Here is a 25,552-nt window from a genome sequence, read left to right on the forward strand (position 1 = left end):
CTTGCAATAGAATAGTTGGAACAAATGATGCACCCAGGGTAACACCTGCATGAACCAGGGCAGAACTGGCCACCACCTAGCAGCTCTGCTCAGTGACCTCTTCTGTCTCCTACAAAGCCTTTACTATCTGTTGCACAGACTCCACCCCAGGCTGGAGCACCAGTTCACTCAACCGGACCCCAGGGACCTGCACGAGTGCCCACCATAGGAATTCTCAGATGGCCACGGGCCTCCACCTCTGGGAGTCATCATGAACTCCTCTATCCCATCTCCTTACCTTCAGAAGTCAGGAAGCACCAGTGAGTGATACTTCTGCTGAATATTCGGTTGGCAGGTGCAAAGGATAGCATCATGCTTTCTAACTAGACCTCCAATAAGGTTAAAGCATAGGAAACCCTAATAAGAAAAGGACCCTACCACCGTGACAAGAATGGTTCATTCTTGTAACTCTACCAGAGGTTGTCAATTCACATGAAAGCCCTCTTAACCTCTTGACACCTTCAGTGCAAATACTTGATGATCAGGAAACAGCTATTTAAAAATAAATAATAACCAGCAAAAAGGTTTGACTTCAGCTGCCTCTCTCTCCCTCCTAGGCCAGCATAATCAAAGTGGCCTTCCTCATGAAAGCTTGTTTTCCCACTCAGAAAATCAGCACAAACAGCCCTGCCTTCCTCTAAAAGTCATCCCCACTCAGGAGGCTCTTGCAAAGGTTGGTGTTAAAGTAAATCAATTGATCAATGTAAAGAAAAGAGGACAAGACAGCATATTTGAATACTCACTTTGACGAATCTATGAAGTATATTACAAGTGCACCAATGCTGAGAGCAAAGACTAAGACAACCTGCAAAGGAAGAGAAAACGCCATCACTTCAGAGCTGAACACTGGGGTTTCATTGATTTATTATTTGACAAATGCAGCAGCAGCGCCGAAGCCTGGTGTCCATTGCTTTCTGGGGCCTGCCTGGAAAGTTCATCCCCATGGGGCCCCCACATACCACCCTGACGTTGGCTCTTTACTTTGCAGTGGGCAGCAACCTCGCTGCTGGCCAACAGGGGTCAGGTCAGACTTTTGTATGGCATGGCCCTAGGTTTTTATCTGGCCCTGTTATCTCAGGGTCCAGCTTCTCCACAACTGAAGGCAATACACTTCAGCGGGAAAAAAGCAGGTAAAAAACTGAGATGACACAATTTTTCATATTATGTATAATCTAGGCCCAAAGGAACTCAAATACAGGAATATCAATTTTTAACAGCTTTACTGAGGTATAATTTACATACCATAAAATTCATCCATTTTATGTGTACAATTCAATGACTTTGAATAAATTTACTAAGTTGTGCAATCATCACCATAATATAGTTTAATCATCCCAGTAAGATCCCTCATGCCCGTTAACAGTTAATCCCTGTTCCTACCTGCAGCCCTAGACAACCACTAATTCACTAATTTACTTTCTGTTTGTATGCAAGAAATATCAATCAAAAAGTACAAATTTCCACATATGTGGGTACGTACGCTGCTTGGACAAATGTCCATATATGTGTGTACCTGTATGTGTGTGTGTGTGTATACATATATATATATTCACCCCATATATACAAAGTGTGTGTGTGTGCATGCACGCTCATGTGTGTGTGTGTGTGGTTATAGTACATCTGAAGGATTTTGAAAACCGTTTAGGTGCAGGAAGCCAACTTAGGTAACACATTAGTCCAGTTAAAGGACAATCCTTGTTCTTCTTTAAACTTGTCACTCAAAATTAATCACCATTGATATAAAAGGCTGTTTTGGCATCTCCTTCGAAGGATGCCTGTCACACTAAAGTCCGTCAAATGAACATGCGGCCGATTAGGCCGATACTGACACTTCCATCCTCACTCAACATTCCAATTTGTTTCTTTAATCTTCCGCAGAGGAGACTAGTAATGCCACTAAAAGGATGTTCAAAAATAAAAAAAGACGCCAGAGACAACAATTAAGCTTCAGAACAAAAGGTAAACACCACCACCACACACAATGCCAGGGATCAACAAAGACCTTTCAGACATGCTAGTATCCTGTAGAGACTGCAGACTGAAAGGTATTAGAAGTGTCAGTCTCCTCAGAGTACCCCCATATTGACATCCCTCTGACATTGGCTGGTGGAGAGAAACGATCCCAACTGATGTAAAGACTAGGCGTGATCGAGCTGTGTGTGTGTGTGTGAGAGAGAGAATCATGCACACACATCTGTGTACGCATACACATCTGTATTGTGTGTGCGTGTGCCAAAGTGGCTGATAGAAAAGGAAATCTATATGAGATACTCATTTAAAACATTACAAACTCCATGAGGCTACTGGGGAGGGATGGGGGTTACAAAGTAAAGAACTAACACTTAAAACAACTGGACACTGTAAGAGGAATATGCAATTTCACAGCACCTGATAAATGCTCCTTATGAAAGGTAGTGTTAAAACAATACACCACTGGGGCTTGTTTTATTCTTCTATTTCATTTTAAAAACTAAAACATGCTTTGGTGGAAGCCAAGGAAACTCCTGCAGTCCGTCAGTAACTGCCATAGACCAGCGCTCATCCCCCAGGCTCACCTCAGTCTCTCCCCTGACACACATTCATTCACGCATTCCTTGCAAAGGTACGCACAAAACCAAACAAAACATAACAAGGCCTCTGCTTTTCCCTCTCTTATCTGAATGAGACAGCAAAACAAATAGCTTAAGGTTAATGTTGATCTGTGCTGCTATTTCTGAGACATAAGCAGTTCGATCCTAGCCCTGACCTCATTCTCAAAATGCTGCAGAGAAGGGGTGTGGCCAGAATGGAGAGGAGGCCCTCTTCTTCATTCATAAACAGCTGATCCAAGACTAATCTCTTCAATTTGGCTGTGTGTGCTTGTGTCTGTGAATGCTGAGCTTCTGTCAGTGCTGGCTACTCACGCCTATTCCATTAAAGCTGGAGAGAAGATGAGAGAGGCTGGGAGGGGAGGGGAGGAGGGGAGGAGAGAAAGGAAAGAGGAAAGGAAAAGGAAAGAAGTTCTTACAAATAGCATGGACATCATTCTGAAATGAACTCAAAATCTAAGCTCTCCTGCAACGGTGATGATTCCCCAGCCTTGGGGTGGCCAGACGAAGTAGCTGACACTAATTTGTCCCAGCTGCCTCCGCTTGGCCTCTGTGATGGGGAATAATGTGCAGCATATTTAAGCAAATCACCCACCAATGAGAGGGAAAGAATCCTGCTATCCTCTTAAGATGCAAACTCATGTATCAGCATCTCTCTGAGTGGGTAAGGGAGAAAGAAGGCCAGGAGGAAAAGGACCTGCAAAGCCCCAGGAAGTAAAGGTTCTGACGAGTGGACCTGTGCTCAGGCTCAGCCAGAAGGATTTCTCTAAATGAGGTGCATGGGGGCCAACTACCCCCCGCACCCCCCACACTCCCACCCAGCCTCCAGGCAGGAACAATCAAGGGGAGAGGACCTGCTTCTCAGCATTGGGGCAACTGTGCCTGTGATTTTTAAACTTGCTAAATGGCTCTTTATCATGTCAGGCTTGAATACACTGTCAACCTGGATCCAAGTGCTGCAGAAAATGAATCAACCCTTTGGATTTGGCCATGAAAACAGGAATCCAACAGAGATGCATCTTCTACAGAGCCCTAGCAAAGGACCAGTTCTCTCTCCCTCTCTATCTCTCTGTCTCGATCTCTCTATCTCTCCATCTCTTATTTTTATCTCTCTGATAAATACCCCATTGTCTGAAAACCCTACTCTAAATATGAAAAAATTCAGTCCAAGTACACAAAACAATTAGATTTTAGCCTAAATGGTAATGTTTATGTGATAGAGTACCTCCAAATAATCATCTAAGTACTTAGTTCATATCATCTATGCCCCTAGGAAAAACAAGAGAATGACGTCCACTTGGAGTCATAAAATATACTCCCTTATAGAGGAATCCTTACATACACGTATCTCTGTTATTATGCAATTAGTGCTCACTTGTACAGTATAGGTCTAGTCAGTATATAATAAGCTATTAACTAGGTGGAACATACATAAATGGAGAAGGAGTTCAGGAAGGGTAGGAACCACAGGGGCTCTTGTCTCAATATCATCTTCGTTCTCAAAGTGTCCCTTCTTCCCCCATGTTATGGCCACTCTAACACCCCTTATGTAAGAGGGAGGGCCACTGGGAATCCTTCCATGTGCTTCTATAGTCCCAGGGATGAGGGACACTGAAGCCCGAGGGACATGGTAAGATGAGGCCAAGAAAAGCATAATACACGAGACAAGGTAGCACTTGCCCTCCAGCAGCTGAGTCACGGAATATCCCTCACAACGACCAAGCACCTTACAAAGCACTGTTACAAACAAGAGCTTGTGAACACACTGTGACACACGGGATAGGAGAGCACTCCTTCTCTGGGCACACCTGTGCTAACCTTCACTAGAGCTTGTCCAGCCTTTCTAACTTTTCATAGTCTGGGTTCACCAGAGCGCCTCAGCTACCTTGCATGGTGCTCACTGCCATATTCTTAGGTTTACTGAAAACACTCATAGGCTGTGTGGTGATACTGAATATACTGAGTACTGAGTGATATTTACAGAGAGCCAGATTCCTAAATACAAAAGCAATTTGATAAATGTCATTGGAACAATGGTGCCCATGAGTCATCTATTTTCAAAACTCCAAGATCAAACAGGACGTGTGTTTGCACAGAAGAATGCCAGGAACACAGACACACACAGAGTGTACTAAAAGAATGTCTGTGCCTCACACCTGACACCAGGAGTCTGATGATAAATGGAGAACAGAGAGGAGAAATGCACAGCCATCTTCGTGACGGAAATTCCAACAGGCCCTGAAGATCTTCCAAATGTCTCCGAAAGTTCGTAAAAATGGAAAACAATATGGCAAAGCACCGAGTATCCTCCCTCAGTTCACTAGAGCGCCTCAAGGAAGAGACAGGTCCAGAGATGTGAATACAGAGGCAAATGAATCAGGAGAGTTGGCTCTTCAGAGATATTGCCTGTTCTAGGACCTGGTTTCCAGTTGTCGGATTTAGGCCTAAATGCTTTCAATCAGCACATGAGGCTACACGGGCCTTCAGACATGGATTTGGAGCAGAGGCCCACAGAGGTGGCTACCGCCAGAATCCTAAAAAGCCAAGAGGTCCTTGTCCTGCTCTGGGACCAGAGAATCGGGAGCTTGGGAACGGGGAGGCTGGGCATCTCTATTTTTAACAAGCCCCTCCAGTGAATCTGATGTGTGGCCAACAACTGCAGTTACTGAATTAGAAGAAACCACTTAGCTCAAGTCAGAGATTAATTTACAAATGTCACCTTAACAATTAGCCCATTAGAACACATGTATGCGGCCTGCAGGCTTTGAGAATCATGCTAGGAGCGCTCTAAAAAAGTACAGAGACGAGGAGGAATTAATTCTCTCTTGAGCAGGTTTTACACATTCTGCTCAGCTCACAGCAGAACAAATGACCCTAATTAATGATTCTGCATGTTTGATGGGGACCTAGCCATCTACTGGCGGCTGCGACCCCTCAGATAATGGACAGCTTTCTATCTATGATCCTGAAGGTACATGACTTTTTTTTTAATTGAGGTATAATTTATATATAATAAGATTACCTATGTATAAAAAATAGACATAAGAACTCCCAGGGCAAAACCATCTGGGGACATTTTGTTTATGAGAGATAACTTAATTCCAACATCCAAATTATAAGGTTTGGTCTGGTGAATTTAACACTTCCGACAAACATTTATTGAACTCTTATGCACAAGGTCCAGAGGGAGAGAGAGGGAAAGAGAAAATGAAAACAGCTAAGTCAGCCCTGGTCTTTGCCCTCAATGCTGCATGGGATCCAGAAGTTTAAATTACTGAGCAGTCCCTTGTGAATTTAGTGAATGCTACACATATAAACAGACACCTCTGGGATGTCTAAGTAGGGAGGGGCATAGAAGTAACACAACCACCGCAGCAAACTCCCAAAGGGGAAGGGGAAGGAGAGAATAGAAAACCAAGGAAGAGGAGAGGAGAATTCCTGACACTTCACAGCCACCTGGCTATTCCAGAGAAGGGCAGACGCCAGGTGCATCATAGACCTGACACATGACGGGTGGAGCGCAGGATTCCAGTCAGGAGGCTGGCCTGAGTTTGAATCTCGACTCTGCCCCAATAAGCAGTATGCCCTTGAGCACATCACTTAATGTCTCTGGGACTCAGTTTCCCAATCTGTGAAATGGTGGGATTGGAACAGATTATTATCAGAGGTACCTTTATAGGTTACTACATACAGGGAAAGAACTAAAAATTTCTGGTCTGAAAAGGCGGCACTCTTTTATGCCACCTCTATGCCATTTAAAACACAACCTAGAGGGGCCATTGACTGGCTCTTTCCTGGGTCTGTGCTGAACTCTGCCAGTGCTACAGGGAGCTGAGTGGTGGTCTGGCCCAGCCCCCTCTCCTGCCTCTGTGATTCTTTGAAAAGTCCATGTTTCTGTTGGTTTTACCCCAAGAAGCTCACCCACTTTGTCCCAGCGTTTTCTTAAGGGAAATAGGGAAGGCTGTTTTTTTCCTTCACAATCTGGCAAGTATAGTAATATGTTTTTCTCGTCCTAAACCATTAGTGGTTCTCAATGGAAGAAGATATAAAAGGTATTTTTGTTATCATAAATAACAAAAGGTTTGTAAAGTATAAAACCAGTATTTTGATAGTGCCATTTAAACACCCAAAGGTCCCCTAAGTTCCCAATCTAACGTAGGGCACATGACACGACTTCTGGCAGTGCTTACACAAAATGCTGTAAACTGACTCCCTGGAAACAGTCAGTTTGACTCCAAACAATGGTCTAGGTATAGACGTATTCAAGATGAAAGGAAAGAGGAAGAAAGAAGGGCTTTCATAGTTGGTATTTAGAATAATAGCATTAAAATAGAATACATGGGACTTTCAGATAAGAGTAAAACCACTTTATTCAAAAGTAAAGAAGCCTGGTCAAAATGCCTGTGATTTTGTGGGCATTTAAATCTGGTGCTTCCAAAAATGCAATACTATAAAGCCATACTCCATGTAGAATGGACTTGATGTTTAGGAAACATGATATAAACTGGAGACGGCCCCCCTTCAATTGCTTCAAATGACTTCCATGGATTTAGTATAAAGCAAAAAACTTCCTGACACAGCTTACAAGACCCCGAAAACTCTGGCCCTTTTCCTCCTTTCTGGCTTTATCTCACACTCTCTCCCTCTCTAGACTCAAGTTAAGGGAAATTTGTGTTCTTCTTATTCACCATGTGCTCCCCCCTCTGCCTGACTACCACAGGGCCTTTGCACAAGCACTTTCTTCCTCCTAGAAAACTTACCTCCTCCCCCTCAAAGACTATTCATCCTTCAGATCTCAGCTTGACTGCCACTTCTCTGCCCACTTAATGTAGGAAGGTCCCTTGCGAGTGTAGTCTGTACTCTGTAGCACTTATCACAGCGGCAATTTTACATTTCCTTGTGCAATCATTTGGTTAGTTCCGCTCTCCTCTGCTGGACTGCAAGTTCTATAAAGACAGGGTGCATGTCCATTTTCACTCATTGCTAAATTCCCAGAAGCTAACAAAGTGTCTCAATGCATATTTGTTAAATAAATGAGTATTTGGGGAATAAGTTTAGAAACTGGGTACAGTGAAAGCAAAACATTTCTGGAAGGATTTGGAATCTCACTGAATAAGACTTCGGAGTTTCAAATCTCAGACAGCGGTGAGGAGTAGTTCCCTGTGATGGCAAGATATAAGGGACATCTGGCTGAAGCTCATCATAGTTGAGGAGGTCAAGGATCTGGGATGCACAGGGGTGGCTGGGAGATTCACATGCACAGACTTGAAGGTGATGGCTGGAGATGAGGTTGAAAGCAGAAAGAGTCAAGGATGGAAGCCATCACTGAGTAGTGGAGGGGCTTGGGGGTGGACAGAGGACAGCAGCAGGGAGAGGAGACAGAGTGAGGATTTAGCTGGATGGCAGGAGCCTCAAGAGAAAAGGTTTTGCACAAGGATGGAAGAGGCAACAGAGGGCCAGAGTGTCCAGTGGTACCTGGGCTATGAAGAAATAAGCAACCTCCACAGAGAGAAGTGAGGTAAACCATGTCTCTAGGAAAAAGAGGCTCAGTTAAGGTGGTGGATGTCAGGAGTGGTAGGTGAAGAAGTTGAGAATTTAGAGTGGGATCAGGGCTAGGAATCTGTGAAAACCAAGTGAAGCACATGTCCTGAGGAGGTGAGACACAAAATAATATACGTATAAATATATAAATAAAACATGAATGTAAACGTACGTATGTATACACACACATACACCCTGCAAAGGACAGAGAGATAAACCGATACTCCACTAACCAATCAATACTTATCTATCAATATTTACTGATCAACTACATTTGCAGCAATGTGTCTCTGTCCATTTTCAAATTAGGTAATTTTGGAATTACCAAAGATACAAAGGAAGCCCTGGAAAACAACAGGGCTCCTTCTTAGTGTAAGCTGCAAAGGGTAAGTTTATGATAAGTCACACATCTGCTGGCATATAAACAAAATTAAGTACAACAAGAGGCTTTTTGGAGAGGACAGAGGAGAATTTGGCTAATACAGATAGACAAAGAGGGTCTGGATTCTTGGATTATTTTATGTTTCCCAGAGAAGGATCTGGGCATAAATTATAAGCCAGTTACCTAATCTTTTCCTTTCTGAGAATCCATGTTGATGTAACTCTAGGGCGTGAGCTGGGTGAGCTTCTGCAAGTGAATGTTGGCCAGCCATCACGGGAGTGTCACCTCTCTTACATCCTGGATTTTGTTGACCACGCTCATCTCATTTTGCATAACTTAAAATACAGAAGACTTAAATGTGTTCCTCTAAGGCCTCAATTTATTATAACCGAAATAAGAAACTGAAATGATGGAAAGCAATTGTAGCATTGTCAGAAAATTTTCCCTAAAATCTGTGTCCTTCCTGAGAGTCAAGGTTTAATGACACTGAAATCTGACATCGTTGCATCATAAAGTTTAAAAGGTTGATTTTTGCATATTTTTACCAAGGGTATTAAAACAAATGCATTAGCAAGCAAGATAAAATCTCCCATTTGAGGTCTAAAGTTTGAAAGACCTTTTCTAATTACTGAAAAATCTAGAGAAAAAGTTCCATCTGCTGATAGAGCTCCCAAGTTTGCAGCTAATGAGCTTTTTGAGAAATTGTCTGGCTTAAGTGCACGTGGGTTTGGCCAACTGGATTTTTAATTTAATTAGGTTTATAAGACAAGAAAACTTTGGTAGCACTGTCAGATCACCAGTTGCCAGTTATTGTCACCAAGGACTAAATTTATGGCCATCTTTGTCCTACTTTCTAAAATCTTGGATGTTCTTCTAGTATATTAAAGACAAAAATGGAATTGAATGCAAGGACTAAACAGATACTTGTATACCCAAGTTCACAGCAGCTTTGCTCATAATAGCCAAGAGGTGGAAGCAACCCAAGTGTCCATTGACGGATGTATGTGATATATACATCCAATAGAATATTACTCAGCCTTAAAAAGGAAGGAAAGCCTGACACATGCTACAACATGGATGAACCTTGAAGAGATTATGCTAAGTGAAATAAGTCAGACACAAAAGTACAAATATTGCATGATTTCACTTCTCTGAGGTACCTAGAGTGTCAAGTTCATGGAGACAAAGTAGAATGGTGGTTGTCAGGCGGGAGAAGGAGATGGGGAGTAATTGTTTAATGTGCATAGAGTTTTTGTTTAGGCTGATGAAAAATGTCTGGAAATGGATAGTGGTGATGATTGTACAACGTTGTGAATGTACTTAAGCCACTGAATTGTACACATACATATGGCTAAAATGGTAAATCTTATATAGTATATGTCATCACAATACAAAAAATGGAAGGAAAATTCTGAGAACCTGCAAGTAGAACCCAGCAGTATATTTACATTTCAAAACTCAAACATAATCACCTTCTCAGAGGTATACTAATATCTCTCCTTTCAATGGCAGTGGGTATCTCTAAGAAACTTGTGTTACATACAAGTGACTCTTGCCTCTCTGGGATGTTTGATCTGATCTCTTAGTAAGCTAGACTTTTCCCTTTAGTTTCCAGAGTCTACCCCACTCAGCCACAGAGACCTTATGTGGATCTCTACCTTCTCCTCCCATTCCCATCCTCGTCTATTACCTACACACAAAGTGAGCTATGAGTTTCCTAGGGATCGGGCATTCTCACTGGAGCCAGAACCTGCTTGTCTTTTGGTAACTGTAGCTAAAATCCCAGATGTAGTTGGGAGTTTTAAAAGGGTGTGCCTTTTACCACAGTAAGAAAAAAAGAGTGTGCCCTTAGCTTATAACTACTTTAAAAAACACATAATTTCCTCTAGAAGACAACGGAATAGACACAGGGCATTTTTTAAAAAGGATTGTCAATGTACCCTAGAAAAAAGTGCCACCAAAGCCCCTCAGCATCAAGAAAGTTAGCCAAAGACGATAAACAACCACTCACTGACAATACGACATTGACACTGACACCGACCAAGCTTCAAAATTAGTCATCCACGCCATGCTGGGCTTGAGCAGGGATGTGAACATTCACACACTTGGTTCCAAAAGCATTACACTCCATTTTCTCCTCTGTAGCACCAACTGCTGACCATTACAAAGGGGCTGGCCTTGGCAAGTGCCATCTGGGATAAGAAGGAAACTAGCAAGCCCCTTTCATTAAGGTTTACAGATGGAAACAAAGCCAGGTCTCCAAAGAGAAGGCACTGGCTTGCCCACTTCTGACATCTCTCCCCTCTCCCCTCACCTCAGGGAAAACAATTTTGTTTGTATGGTATTTACTATTGACTTCTTCCAGATAAGCTACCCTTCCTGAAGGAAGTAGAAAGCTTCTCAAGACAACACTCCTCATGCTTACAAATTCTCACTCCCACAGCCTGGAAAATCAGAAGGCAGGGTCAATCGGCAGCACAGTCCTCAACACATGTAATGATGGTTGCCCTGAGCAATGCTTGACGCCCCACCAAACACTGCATCATTTCTAATTTAGAAAGGTTGGGCCATAGCCCCAGCTGCCACCCCACTTCCTGCAACGTCTCACAAATCTCCCTGTCACCCAGTGAGGATCAGATACTAATAATGCTGCACAGGGTAACTGGAGCTCCGGCTTACTAGAGACCAACAGTCAGAAAGCCACAAGCTCCACTTTCATGTGACACATATTAGGGGGTAGGGAATGTGAACATGGTCAGGTAACTCAAGCTTTCCTGCCTGTCTCAGCCTTACACTTATTTTGGAAACAAAAAAGGAGAAAAGAAGACTGTAGAATACCACTTGTTGTCTTTTCAAGGCCATTTAAAAAGAGGAACAACATGTGTCTGATTTTTAGGTCTGCTTCATACTTCAGCATCTCTGACAGGCAGACCAGGCACATGGTTAGCACTTCAGCAAGGCAGGGAAATGTGCCAAAAAATGGGGGAAGAATTTTTTATTTCCTATTTTTAAGAGCTTCAATGTAGTTATCGAGGAGAAATCAGAACTGAGGTGGATGTCCTTCAGCCTTTTGTATGGGTTTTCCAAGTTTTCAATTTCTATGTGGGGGAGAACCACCACCTTCTTGGGATTTAGGGGCTCTATTGTCATAGTCTACCATCACCAAACTCCCCTCTCCATCCATCCCATTAAAAGATCTTTATGCACATTCCTCTGAATGCCCTACACCATTCTACAGTATCCTTTCATTCATTCATTCAGTGCACACAGTGACTCAGTGTCCACTATGGACTCAGCTGTCAGGGGATAGAGTTGGAGAAGAATGCTCCTGCTTTAGAGAGCTTGAACTCTAGTATTCATTCTTGTGCAAAGCAGGATGACAGATGCCAAGATGAGATTCTGAGCATCAAAAGCCTTTCAAGACGTTTACACCCTAGCCTAACAGTGGTTCTCAAACTTGAGAGTGCATCAGAATTATCAGTAGGGCCTATGAAAACATGGACTGCTGAACCCATCCCAGAGACTCTGATGCTGGAGGTCTGAGGGAGCCAGAGAAGCTGCATCTTTAATAAGTTCCAGGTGATACTCATGCTGCTGGATCAGGGACCATATTTTGAGAACCACTGCTTTAAACCATCAAAAGATAAGAAAATATCCTTTCAAGATATTCTTTCTTTTTTGAACATGGGTGTAAAAACATTTTAAATTGGTTATTTTAGGTATGTGCTACTTGGACAAAATTCTCTTAAAATATCTATAAAGAGATACTTCAAAGTCTTCTGAAAGGGAAAAATTTGGCTATAACTCTTTATCTTGAAATATTATTCAAAATCATTCTCATACTCTAGTTTGATGAGCTAGACAAGGCAAGCAAGATGTTTTTGGTTTTTAATTAAGTCGATATATCTTCTCCACAGAAAGCTATCTCGTGAATTTAGATAGGATGCTCCTCCTGCTAAGAAAACTATTAAAACTCCCAGTTCCAATCCATAGGCTTAGACTTCTGGAGACATACTTCCACTCAGGATTATAAGACTTATAAAAGGTGTGGCTGAGCAGACTTCAGTTTCCAAAGGAAGTAATCAGAAAGTACCACAAACGGAAAATGGGAGCTCATCAAGAAACTATTGCCTTTGTTGTTGGAGAGGAACAGTGTTACAGAAGAACAGTTGGCCACGTGGCTTCCCAAAACAAAAGAAGCAAAGGTCATGCCTCTGCCACCTTCCCTAGACATGTCTAAGACAGAGAGAGAACAGATCAACACTCTTTGTTTACGCTCCACCCCTGCAAGAACTTTCTGGAAGTAATTTGGCTTCCCTGTGTCCTCTGTGCTGACAGACCTTCATGAGAACACAGTCTGCTTGGAACGTTCTCTCCAGTAGCAGCCATGTGTGTCATTTTAAGTTGCCAGTCTAGATTTTGTTTTAAATGCTCATTCAACTACATAGAGTGGTTGGATTATTTTTGACTTGTTTCTTTTTCTTCTTTTTTTTTTGGTTTGTTTCTTCTATTGAAGAAACAAAATCAAGCCATTCAGACGTAGATGAAGTGACAACTCTTAGCCTTCCCTAACTACCTTTCATGTGCTGCTCCACTGAGAGGGCCTCCTGAAAGACCCTGGAAGACTTGAATCAAAGCACTTTTCACATTCTCTACTGTAGTCACCAGTTTTCTTCTCAGCGTCCTGTCTGTGATGTCCTTCAGGGTAGAACATGTGTCATTCATGTCTGTGCCCCCACCATTCACTTATTCATTCCACAAACATTTATTGAGTGACTATTGCATACCAAGCTTTGTGGTAGACTTGGATATACAGCAGAGAACCAAAGAGGTCCCTGCCCTCATGGACCTTACGGTCTAGAGGAAAGACAGACACTCAACCAATGGTCACACTAATGTGGAGAGAGCTTTGTCTACTGTGGGGCCGAAAGAAGCTGCCAGAGGAAGAAGCATGAGAAGGAGTTAACTAGAATAAGACGAAGTGTTTCACACACAGAAAACAGCACTTCCAAAGGTTCTTAATCACTGTCCCATTGATGTTTGCTGAGTGAATGAAGGGACCACGATGTTCTGCACTCATCATGACAGGATGGGATAAGGGCAGGGTGAATCACTGGCTAAATTGAATTGAATGACAACCTACTGTCCTCAAGAAGTTCGAGGTACCTCCATTCTGAGAGTGGGGAAACTGAGGCACAGAGAGTTCTGCAATAGGCAGAGCTGGGCCTCAAATCCAAGTTTGCCTCCCTGCCTTTGTTCTTTTAATCCATGACACCAAAGCCACTTCCTGAATTTGGAGTTATGATGCCCACAATGTTCCAGAAACCCTCTTCATCACACTTTCCTTGGTGGAACTTTATGGAGTTCCATCAGCTTTCTCTGAGCTCCACGGTGAAGAAGCCTCAAGGCTGGAAGGTTTTCTTGGATGGCCATGATGGTAGACCCCCAAAAATGGAGACACAAAAGGTAGACATTGATTCCATTTGTCCCCCAAACCATAAGCAACCCTTTCTCTCATTTCTAAGGAAATTGTATGTTTACTGCATTACTGTATGTATTATTAGCAGATTTTCCAGTCTTATACCCATACTGGAAAATTCTTCTATTAAATCTTAATCTAACAATGAGAATCATCCAACAATGGAATGACCTGCTGCATGTGGTACTGAGCTTTCTGTCCCCAGGGATATTCAAGTAGATGCAGGAGATCACCTTCCAGGAATACCATGGAAGTAATTTGCTTATTATATCAGCTTCTCATCCCACCTTAATTAGCCAAGACTAGAAGTTTCTTAACAGTAGAGACTGTGTCAAGTCTGTATGAGCATGGTGACTATACTTCCTAGTCTGCCTGATATCCTGGAATAATTATTACGAGCGCCCCCTTTTCACTCTCAAGTGACAAAGAATATGATCATCTGATTTAAGACACACTTGGACCCTTGGAAAGGCTAAATGCACTGGCTGCTAAATATCCAGAAGAAGATGGGAAAGGACTATTAAGAACTTGTAGTGTTCTCATAGCCTCATCAGAAGAACTTCTTGTTCTCTGTTTAATAACCTGATATACCTGACATACCAATAGGTGAATGATGATATCTAAAACTTCTATTATTTCTGACAAATGCTTTCTCACTTGTGCACATGTGCACACACACAGACACTCATATAGTTTGCATAGTGCAGGAAAGGCAGAGGCTGGTAGCCTTTCTATGAAACCTGTGGGACCTGGATGAATGAAATTTTTTTAAAGGTCTTTGCTGGCGTTGAACATGACTAATAAATTGCTGGAGATGATGGGGACTGATTCACTTCAACTGAATCATTGGATGCTGAGAAGGAGGAAAATGGATCTTGAAATTTCAGATCAAAAGCAGACCATGAAAGCCAGTTCTTGAAGCCATAAGAAGTGGTATCTGCAGGCTAGAGGAGCATCTAACACAATTTGCTCTCAAAATTCGTTCTTAGTGAAAAGAACACTCCAGCTTCTGATCCCACATTGAACTCCAACCCATGGAGGGGTCTGGGCCTGGTCACATGCTCTTTGAACAAAATAATAAAGTGGGAAGTGGTGGGAACAAATTGTTCAAGGCTACTACTTTGTTTCTTTTTTTTAAAGCTTTATTGAGGCATAATTGGCAAATAAAAATTGTATATATTTAAGGTGTACAACGTGATGATTTGATATATGTATATACTATGGAATGATTACCTCAATCAAGCTAATTAACACATCCATTACCTCATATAGTTACCATTTGTGTGTGTGTGGTGAGAACACTTAAGTTCAACTCCGCAGGCAAATTTCAAGTATACAATAGAGTATTATCAACTATAGTTACCAAGTTGTTTGTTAGGTCCCCAGAAGCTATTTATCTTATATCTGAAAGTCTGTACCTTTTGGCCAACATCTCTTCATCCCCACCCATGACCCAGCCCCTGGCAACCACCATTCTACTCTCTGCTTTTCTGAGTTCGGCTTTTCTAGATTACACATATAAGTGATCAGGCAATGTTTGTCTTTCTTTATCTGGCCTATTTCACTTATCATAATATCCTCCAGACTCAAACGTGTTACCACAAATGACAGGATTTCCTTCTTTTTACGGGTGAATAATAGTCCATTGTAGATATATATATTTTACATTTTCTTTATCCTTTCATCCATCAATGGACACATAGGCTGTTTCCATGTCTTGGCTCTTCCAAATAATGCCACAATGAATACGGACATGCAGGTACCTTTTTGAGATATTGATTTCATTACCTTTGGATATATACCCAGAAATAAAATTACTGGATCATATGGTAGCTCTATTTTTAAATTTTTGAAGAAGCTCCATACTGTTTTCTATAATGGCTGTAGCAATTTACATTCCCACCAACAATGCACAGGGCTTCCTTTTTCTTCACACCCTTAACAACACTTGTTATTGCTTGTTTTTTTTATTATAGCCATTCTAATAGGTATGAGTTGATATCTCATTGTGATTTTGACTTGCATTTCCCAAATGATTAGTGATGTTGAGCATCTTTTCAACTATCTGTTGGCCATTTGTATGTCTTCTTTGGAAAAATGTCTATTTGGGTCCTTTGCCCATTTTTTAATTGGGTTGCTTTTTTTCTATTGGGTTGTATGAGATCCTCATATATTTGGGATATTAACTCCTTATCAGATGGATGGTTTGCAAACACTTTCTCCCATTCTTTGTAGGTCCCTTTTCATTTTGCTGATTGTTATCTTGCTGTGCAGAGCTTTCTAGTATGGTATAGTCCCACTTTATTTTTGCTTTTGTGCCTGTGCTTTTGGTGTCACATTCAAAAAATCATTGCCAAGACCAACGTCAGGGAGCTTTCTCCCTACAGGAGAAAGTTTTCTTTTAGGAGTTTTATGGTTTTAGGCCTTAACAGTTAAGTCTTTAATGCATTGGGAATTAATTTTTATGCATGGTGTAAGGTAAGGGTCCAATTTAGTTCTTTTACATGTGGATATCCAGTTTTCCCAACACCATTTATTGAAGAGACTATCCTTTCCCCATTGTATATTCTCGGTGCCCTTGTCAAAGATTAGTTGACCACATATGCATGGGTTTATTCTGGGCTGTCTATTCTGTTCCATAATACAAAACAATAGGGGACTTCAATATCCCACTTCCAATGATGAATTGATCCTCCAGACAGAAAAACAATAAGAAAATAGCACACTTGAATGACACTATTCACCAGAGGATCTAACAAGCATATATAGAACATTCCTTCCAATAGCAGCAGAATAGACATTCTTCTCAATTTAACACAGAACATTCTCCAGGATAGATCATATGTTGGCCACAAAACAAGGCTTAACAAATTTAAGAAGACTGAAATCGTATCAAAATTCTTTTCCTATCACAATGGTATGAAACTAGAAATCAATAAGAGGAAAATTAGAAAATTCACAAATATGTGTAAACTAAATGACACACTCATGAACGACTAATGAGTCAAAGAAGAAATCAAAAGGGAAATAAAAAAGTATCTGAGAGAAATGAAAATGGAAACACAACACACCAAAACTTATGGGATGCAGCCAAAGCAGTCCCAAGAGGGATGTTTGTAGTGATAAATGCCTTCATTAAGAAAAAAGAGGGGCCGGCCCGGCAGTTCAGCGGTTAAGTTCGCACGTTCTGCTTCTTGGCGCCTCAGGGTTCACAATTGGATCCTGGATGCTGACATGGCATCGCTTGGCAAAAGTCATGCTGTGGTAGGAATCCCATATATAAAGTAGAGGAAGATGGGCAAGAATGTTAGCTCAAGGCCAGTCTTCCTCAGCAAAAAGAGGAGGATTGGCAGCAGTTAGTTCAGGGCTAATCTTCCTCAAAAAAAAAAAGGAAAAGAAAAAAGAAAGATTTCACAGAAACAACCTAAGTTTACACTTCAAGGAGCTAGAAAAAGAACAACTAAGCCCAGAGTTAGCAGAAGGAAGGAAATAATAAGAATTAGAACAGAAATAAATTAAACAAAGACTAGAAAGACAATAGAAAAGATCAACAAAACTAAGAGGTTTTTTTTAAAGATAAAATTGACAAACCTTTAGTTAGACTAACCAAGAAAAAAGAGAAAGAGGATTCAAATGAATAAAATTATAAATGAAAGAGGAGACTGGTATGAACAATTATACACCAACAAATTGGATAACCTAGAATAAATGGACAAATTCTTAAAAACATACAACTATCAAGATTGAATCATGAAGAAATAGAAAATCTGGACAGACCAATAACATGTAAGGAGATTGAAGCAGTAATTTAACACTTCCCAACACAGAAAAACTCAGGACCAGATGGCTTCACTGGTGAATTCTACCAAACATTTAAAGAAGACTTAACACCAATCCTTCTCAACCTCTTCCCAAAAACTGAAGAGGAGGGAACACTTCCAAACTAATTTTATGAGGCCAGCATTACCCTGATATCAAAGGCAGATGAGGACACTACAGGAAAAGAAAATTACAGGCCAATATTCTTGAGGAACATAGTTGCAAAAATACTCAACAAAATACCAGCAAATTGCATTCAACAGTGGCTACTATTTCTAAAGAAAATGTTAGACTGCACAGAATGGGCTGGAACACAATGCCACATACGGTTGGCTCAATTTTGGCAGAGGGTGACTCTGAATTGCTGCCATGTAAGCAGAGTGATTCACTGAACACAAGCCCCAATATAACTAAACATAAAGCGATCCCCAGGAGACATTGCACCAATATACAGAAACATAACCCAAGCATTTCATGGCAGAAGATCCCGGAAATCCTCAGCTTGCAAAGAAGAGAACGACTCAAGGAGGCTTGGCCAAGCCAAGACATAGGCTGCTTTCCCACTGCACAGTCATTGCCCTCCACCACGAATGACTCATTGAAACACTGCCCCAGTTCTAGCTTAAGGAATGGGTGATCACCTCTACATCATCACTTCAGGAGCTTCTGGAAGAGCCCCCTCATCCCCAAAAAGATCTCCTCATCAACGATTGTGAAATTTTACCATTAGAGATTACTTCCTTTGAGTTTTACATTAACCCTCTTTCTTGGCCCTCTTAATAAGCACGGGGGTTAACAAACAAATCCCCACTAAGCTGTCAGTGATTGAATATAGTGATGCTGAAATCATGGTGTGCCTGTGATCCACTGAGGCTGTGGGTCAAAAATGCATTTTCACATATTCTGATTCCAATGGTATGAGAAAGAACTCAGAATGCATGTTCAACAAGCACGCCGTACCCCTGTAATTCTGACAATTCTGAGAAAGGTCGGTTCAATGCATCAGTTCCTCTCTGGGAAGAAGAACTCAAGAATTTTTAAAACCCAGATCACCAAGTTACACCCCAGAGCAATGACATCAGCATCTCTGGGGAAAAAGACCAGGCATCAGTATTTTTCTTATGTATCTGAAAATAAAGCTCCCCAGGTAATTCAAACGTGCAGCCTGCACTAAGAACCACTAATTACATGTATTTAAAAACCGTGATCACCTGAGCAGTGATTGGGAGGAACCTTAAGGCAGAGGGAAATAGAATATGCAACGACAGTCAGGGGCCTGCGGAAGTGAAAGCCCAGCACAGAGGGTCAGGTCTCTGTTGACAAAGTAGGGGTCTACCTGGTCTCCAATGTTTCCACTTGAGAGGCCCTGTAAGAGTGGTCCTCAGTTAACTCAGTCATTGAGGAGCCTCGCCTCTCCCACACATACCCACACCCGTCTTTGAAATCAAGGCCAACAGGGAGGCTGCTGCACAGCAGACCTCTAGGGTGACAGGGATGACATGTGAAGGCTAGCACTGAGCCAGAGTCTGGCATTGATTGAGCCATTGATGCCGCCTGAGTTTCAGCAGCCTCAGTTGTTTTGGTAGGCTGTTCCCTGGCTCTGCAGGGTCCCTTGAGCAAGCACAGCCATCTCACTCCCTGCTCCGTGGCAACCCTGGGGCCAGATTCAGGGTTTGGTCCTCAAGCATCAGGATGGGTGGACAGCTGCTTCTTGCCAGTGGTAATACAGGCGTCAGCCCTTGACAAGAAATAGGCAAGAGCAGAAGGTAGGAATGGGATCTGGTTCAGAGACTCTCCCAAACTCCAATGAATTCCACAGCTTTTTGAGCAAAACAAGGGTCATATGCAATCTACAAGTTTCCGCAAACCTTTATCTTGTGGCACTCCATCTGCAAAACCTGAGTAACAGCAGCATATGTTGGTCCCTGGGAACTGGGGACTGCAATGAGGAGAGTGAGGACCCCAGGGTCCATGGAGAATTGGCCATCAGGATGATGGCACAATGTCCACCAAAAACACAATAGGAATTGTTTCCTCTTTGCTCAAGCACTCTTTCTAGTGGAATAAGGGTGAACTTTAGGCCAGCGTCATCCAACAGCAACGGATTTCAAACCACATTTGCAATTTTAAATTTCCTAGTTTGTTGTTGTTAGTGCTGCCCAGTTGATTCTGACTCCTAGCACCCCTGTGGACAGCAGAGTGAACCCTGCCTGGTCTTTGCGCCGTCCTCTCCCCTTTCGGCACTGTATCAATGCTCCACTGCTCTTCATAGGGTTTTCATGGCCAATATTTCGGAAGTCAGTGGCCAAATCCTTTTTCCTAGTCTCTCTTAGTCTGGAAGCTCCATTGAAATCTGTCCACCATGGGTGACCCTGCTAGTACTTGAAATACCAGTGGCATAGCTTTCAGCATCACAGCAACATGCAGCCACCACAGTATGACAACCGACAGAGGGGTGCTGTTGTTCCCTGACTGGGAAACAAACCCGGATGGCAGCAGTGAGAGCACCAAATCTTCACCACTAGACCATCAGTAAATTCCTAGTAGTCACATTTAAAAAAATAAAATAAAATAAACAAGTGATATTAATTTTAAAATATTTCATATTTAACCCAATATATCCAAAATATTTTTATTTCAACATGTAATTAATACTGAAAATTATTAATGAGTTGCTAGAAACAGTCTGTGAGCTCAACACACTCAGTATATTACGCCGTATGTAATGCAACAGTTGTTGCATTTAGTGGGAATTAATCCTACTGAAACAACAAAGTTGTTTTTAACAGAAAATATTTTCAATTGCTTCAGTTTTTTGTCTTTGTTTTTTTGATGAGGAAAACCAGCCCTGAGCTAACATCTGTTGCCGATCTTCCTCTTTTTGCTAAGGAAGATTAGCCCTTAGCTAACATCTGTGCCCATTTTCTATTTTGTATGTGGGACATCTGCCACAGCATGGCTTGATGAGCGATGAATAGGTCCACACCAGGGATCCGAACCTGCAAACCCCAGGCTGCCAAAGCGAGGTACGTGAACTTAACCACTACACCACTAGGCTAGCCCCTTGATTGCTTCAGTTTTGAGATTTACATTGAAATTAACTAAAGTTAAATAAAACTTGAAAACTCGGTCCTCTGGAGCATCTGACATTTCAGATGCCCGATAGACACACGTGGCTAGTGGCTAAGATACTGGACAGCACAGATAGAGAATGTTTTCACCCTCGTAGAAAGTACTTTTGGGCAGCACCACTCTAGACCCCTTATCCAATGGAAAAGGTCCCTATTCTCTTTCTACTGGTCCGGGATAAGGATGGTCAGAAATGTCCTGAGTGACGTGGGCATTCCCTCCTTTCATGGAAAGGAATCACAATGGTTAAAGGCTTGCACTATGCACCCAGACACTTACCAGCCATGTGACCTTAACAGATCACTCTCCTCTGTGCCTGTTTCCCACATCTGTCAGAAGGGAGTAAAAAGAGCATCGACCTCAGAGTTATAAGGATTAAATAAGTTAATATTTGTAAAGCACTCAAAACAGTGTCTGCCATGTAGTAAGTGCTCTCTAAGTAAATGTAAAATAAATAAATTTCTAGCATGATGGCTGCCAATTGGGCACTGAGCACACTAATATATTTCATTCCAGAATGATCTTACTGGAAGATATAAAAAAAAATATCTCACCTGTAAACAGCTACCAACCTTCTGGCTGCCAGTATCATTCACTGATTCATTCGAGAAATATTTACTGATTCTTACTTTATGTAAAGCACTGTGACCCTATGCCTTGGGGGAAAGGAGCTCAGATAGTCTGAAATGTTTCAGAATGTCTGTCCCTTTCCCATCCTCCAAATCATATCTTTCTGGTCTTCCAAGGCAAGGATGAAAAGCCATCCCTTCTGCAGGCTCCCTTTCCTTATTCAGGCCTGAGCTCAGGCCAGCTCCTCCACAGAAGCCTTTCCACAGAAGCCTATCCTTTCTAAAGCCATGTCATGTGTGTGCGAGTGAGCATGCACATGTACACAGGTGCACAGCACTGGCCTGTCCCATCACACTGTTTCAATCCCTGAAATCACTTCATTTATTTACTTCTTTATTTGTTTATGGTTTGTCTAACCTCAAGAGAAGATAAACTCTATAAGGACAGAGACCAGGTCTGTTTTGTCCTTGCTGTAACCCCAACACCCAGATCAGTGGCTGGAACACAGCAGGGGTTTTATATAGAATTGCTAAATGAATGAATGAATGTCCTCCTTGATGAATGGATTCCCCTGCTTCTCCTTGTTTGATATTCCAAAGCACATCTCATTTTTCACATTTTGAGGACACTCCATTCCATACTGCTTGATATATATGGTTAACTATTTTTGTGCATATGTCTTGTGTCCCCAACTAGACTACAAGCCCCTTGAGTTTGTGTCCTGAATGTTACATTCCTCTTGTGGCTCTGTTAATGCCCAGCATAAGTCACGTTCTCAGTGAATACTTCCTGATGAATGAATGAGAAGGATAAAGCACAGTCCCTAAATTAATTTTTCTGTCACATATAGTGGACTATTTCTGCAAATAATAACTTGCCAAATGAAGTAAATATATATATACACATACATATATACGTGTGTGTTTATGTTTCTCATTCTAATTCAATGAAGCTATTTTTGCAACTATTTTCCAGTCCAAGAGTACAACTGTAAAGGATAATGTCAAATGTTAGATCATTAAGTTGGTTTCCTTTAATTATTAATTATTAATTATTCTTCAGAAAAGCTTTGAGTCATCTTTAAAATTCTTTGCCAGGGGTACAGCACACTACATTTAAAATGGCACTTATCTTAGAAGACGTATTTCTATTGCAAATAATTTGTTCCAATAAAGCAATTCCTTGGCAAAAAGCTGCCATATCTTCTAAACCCCCTACCAAGAAGAGATACATGGAAACATTATAAGCTCCAGGGATGAGAAGCTTGAAAAGTTCCCTTTATCAGAAATCACCAAGATACACTCCCTAAAGCAGAAGAAGCATCAATCTCTCTACCCTCTCTTCTCCGATTTCAAATCCTATGGCACTTACTTTTTGTAAGTATTTTCTATAAGATAGTTGTAAGTCAGTCCTCAAAACCTATAATAAAGTAAGCTATGGGCATGAATATACACCTATATTTTCTTTCTCTTTCTTTCGTTCTCTTTTGTCCTGCCTCCCCTTATGCTTCTTCTCTTTCTGTCTTTCTAAAACAAAAATCACAAAGTTGGTCGCATGCAAATATAAATTCAGTTTCTATGGAAAGCTGAGTTCTTAAGCAATTAAGCATACAGACCAGTCATTTGAAACGGGGAAAAAAAATCCCATTAAGGCTAAATTATTTTCTGATGTACTTATTACATGAAGGGTCTGTTATGATAAGCTATTACACTTGCAAATGAATTGAATTCACATTTATACAACGCATCTATTCCTAGAGCAATGCAGATAAAAATGTTATAGCAACCTGCAAAGTTTTGTGGAATGGATATAAAAAAGATCAATACTATAACATTTTAATGTCAAATTGAGACAACAGAAAAGATGGTTCAACGCAAGGACTCAATTTCCAATTAAAAAAAGGTAGAGTTGCTCAGGTGAGCAGAGGGGAGAATAGTCATTCAGGCGGGTGCAGTCGGGGAAGGAACCGGTGGAAGTGTGGTTAAACTGGGAAGGAATAAGGGTAGAATTTGGAGGGTGGAAAATAGTCCACTGATAATTTCATTTATTTACACATATTTATTGATCTCCTACTATATGTTGGGCAACCTTCCCAGCATGAGGAATATTGCAGAGGACAAGGGACAAAGACCCCTTACGCAGCTGATCTTCCGATGGGGAGAGGACCCTTTCCAGAAATTAGTTATGACAAGACACGCATGACTGAGTGGTTGATTTCACGTCCTCCACTTGGACAGCCCAGGGTTCACCGGTTTGGATCCTGGGCGCGGACACGGCACCACTCATCAAGCCTCGCTGAGGCGGCATCCCACATAGAAGAACTAGAATGACTTACAACTACAATACACAACTATGTGCTGGGCCTTTGGGAAGGAAAAAAAAGAGGAAGATTGGCCACAGATGTTAGCTCAGGGCCAATCTTCCTCACCAAAAAAAGCATACCTCTGAAAAAAAAAAGACACACACAATGTGATGTTTACATGTACATACAGGAAAGGGAGGGATTTATTTTTTCTTTTCTGTTCCTTTTTCTTCAGTCTCGAAGGTTTTCCTTTATGATGACATCTAGAATTTCTCTGGGCTTTGAGATTTGCATTGCAAACAAGGAGCAACCTCTCACAGAGTCTGTCCTTTCCTTTCTCCTTCCCTCTCACCATTATTAACCATAGGATGGAGTTAATGACTATGACAAATCATAAAAGATTTCTCTAACACCTTCAAGTGTGACTATCCTGATTATAGCCTGCAGGTACAGCCAGCCATGAACCACACACTATTTATAGGCTTAAAACCCATGCAGAATTTGTATCACACATGATGAAAATGCAAGCCTCTCCCAGGACCCAAAATCCTAAACAAATCTCCTCCTCTTCCCCAAATCCCCCAGAAGCAGCAACAATTGACCACACACCTCCTCCCAGGGATGTATTTAATCAGGATCCCCTCCCCCACCCCCAATCAAGGAAGCTACACAATTACTGAGCTAATCATTTAAATGACACTACTGAGAAACAAAGCCATTTTCCTTGTTAAAAATGTACTTGCTGTTGTATCCATTTATCTCTTTCCTTGGCAGTGCTCTGTATTAATTTATTGCCCAATAAAGCACAGACACTAGCAGAGCTGCCGAGCCACACCTAGTGGAAGGCCCACTATTTCATCCTTAGCAAAGGCAGTCCGTGAGCCAAAAGTACAAACACAAGTGCACCGGGCATCACAAACCTTGGGTAGTTAAACCCTGGCTCCATTTGCTGTACCAGAGACACAAAAGGGAGGCAGGTAGACAGCTTTTGGAAGAAAGGAGGTGCTTAATAATTATCAATTGTCAGAGGAAATGGAGTCAGTTTGGTCTGTTAGCCAAGTGCTCTTGGGTTTCCTTTCTGTTGGATGGTAAACCTCACTGCCACAAGTGATCTCGTGGTAAGCTTTGGAGGGAGAGAAGCTGCGAAAGGAAGTAATAAAAATGGAGATGGGCATGGGACTCAGCTTGCCACAGCGTCCACCATCCCAGGAGATTTTTCTCCCTCTAGATGGAAGAGTGATGCTTGTTGCTTCCTTTGCAGTTCACACCCAGTGATTAATCATAAGGTCCCTGTTCAGATCTGTGCTTCAGTGCAAAACCTTGGCAATGATTATCTTGTGTATGGAAAGGCTTATCATCTGAGAATCTCTTGCACGGATGGTCACTGGATGATCACAGATGGTCAACTGCACAGACGGCAGGTTCTTCCTATCTGGAAGGCTTTGATCGCAGACCTCAGACCTTTACCAATTAAAAGTTCATGAGAAGGGATAGCCCTGGTAGCCTTGTGGTTAAGCTTAGCACTATTCTGCTTTCGTGGCCTGGGTTCGGTTCCTGGGTACAGATCTATACCACTTGTCGGTGGCCATGCTGTGGTGGTGGCCCAGATACAAAATAAAGGAAGATTAGAAACAGATGTTAGCTCAGGATGAATCTTCCTCAGCAAAAAAAAGTTCATGAGCAAAAGATTGAGGGAATGGCCC

The 25,552-nt window shown here is 41.8% G+C and overlaps 1 protein-coding gene across 23 annotated transcripts in view; it reads right to left on the minus strand.

Annotated features, from left to right (window-relative positions):
* The window catches only part of KCNMA1 (potassium calcium-activated channel subfamily M alpha 1), a 714,937-nt gene that overhangs the window by 359,478 nt on the left and 329,907 nt on the right, over positions 1-25,552 (minus strand). For all 23 annotated transcript variants that reach the window (XM_014836994.3, XM_014836959.3, XM_070491092.1 and 20 more), the window contains exon 3: positions 783-844. In XM_014836994.3, the coding sequence (XP_014692480.3) occupies positions 783-844 (62 nt within the window). The remainder of the gene's footprint in view (positions 1-782; positions 845-25,552) is intronic.

The sequence above is a fragment of the Equus asinus genome, chromosome 2 (genome assembly GCF_041296235.1).
Source record: "Equus asinus isolate D_3611 breed Donkey chromosome 2, EquAss-T2T_v2, whole genome shotgun sequence".
NCBI lineage: Eukaryota > Metazoa > Chordata > Mammalia > Perissodactyla > Equidae > Equus > Equus asinus.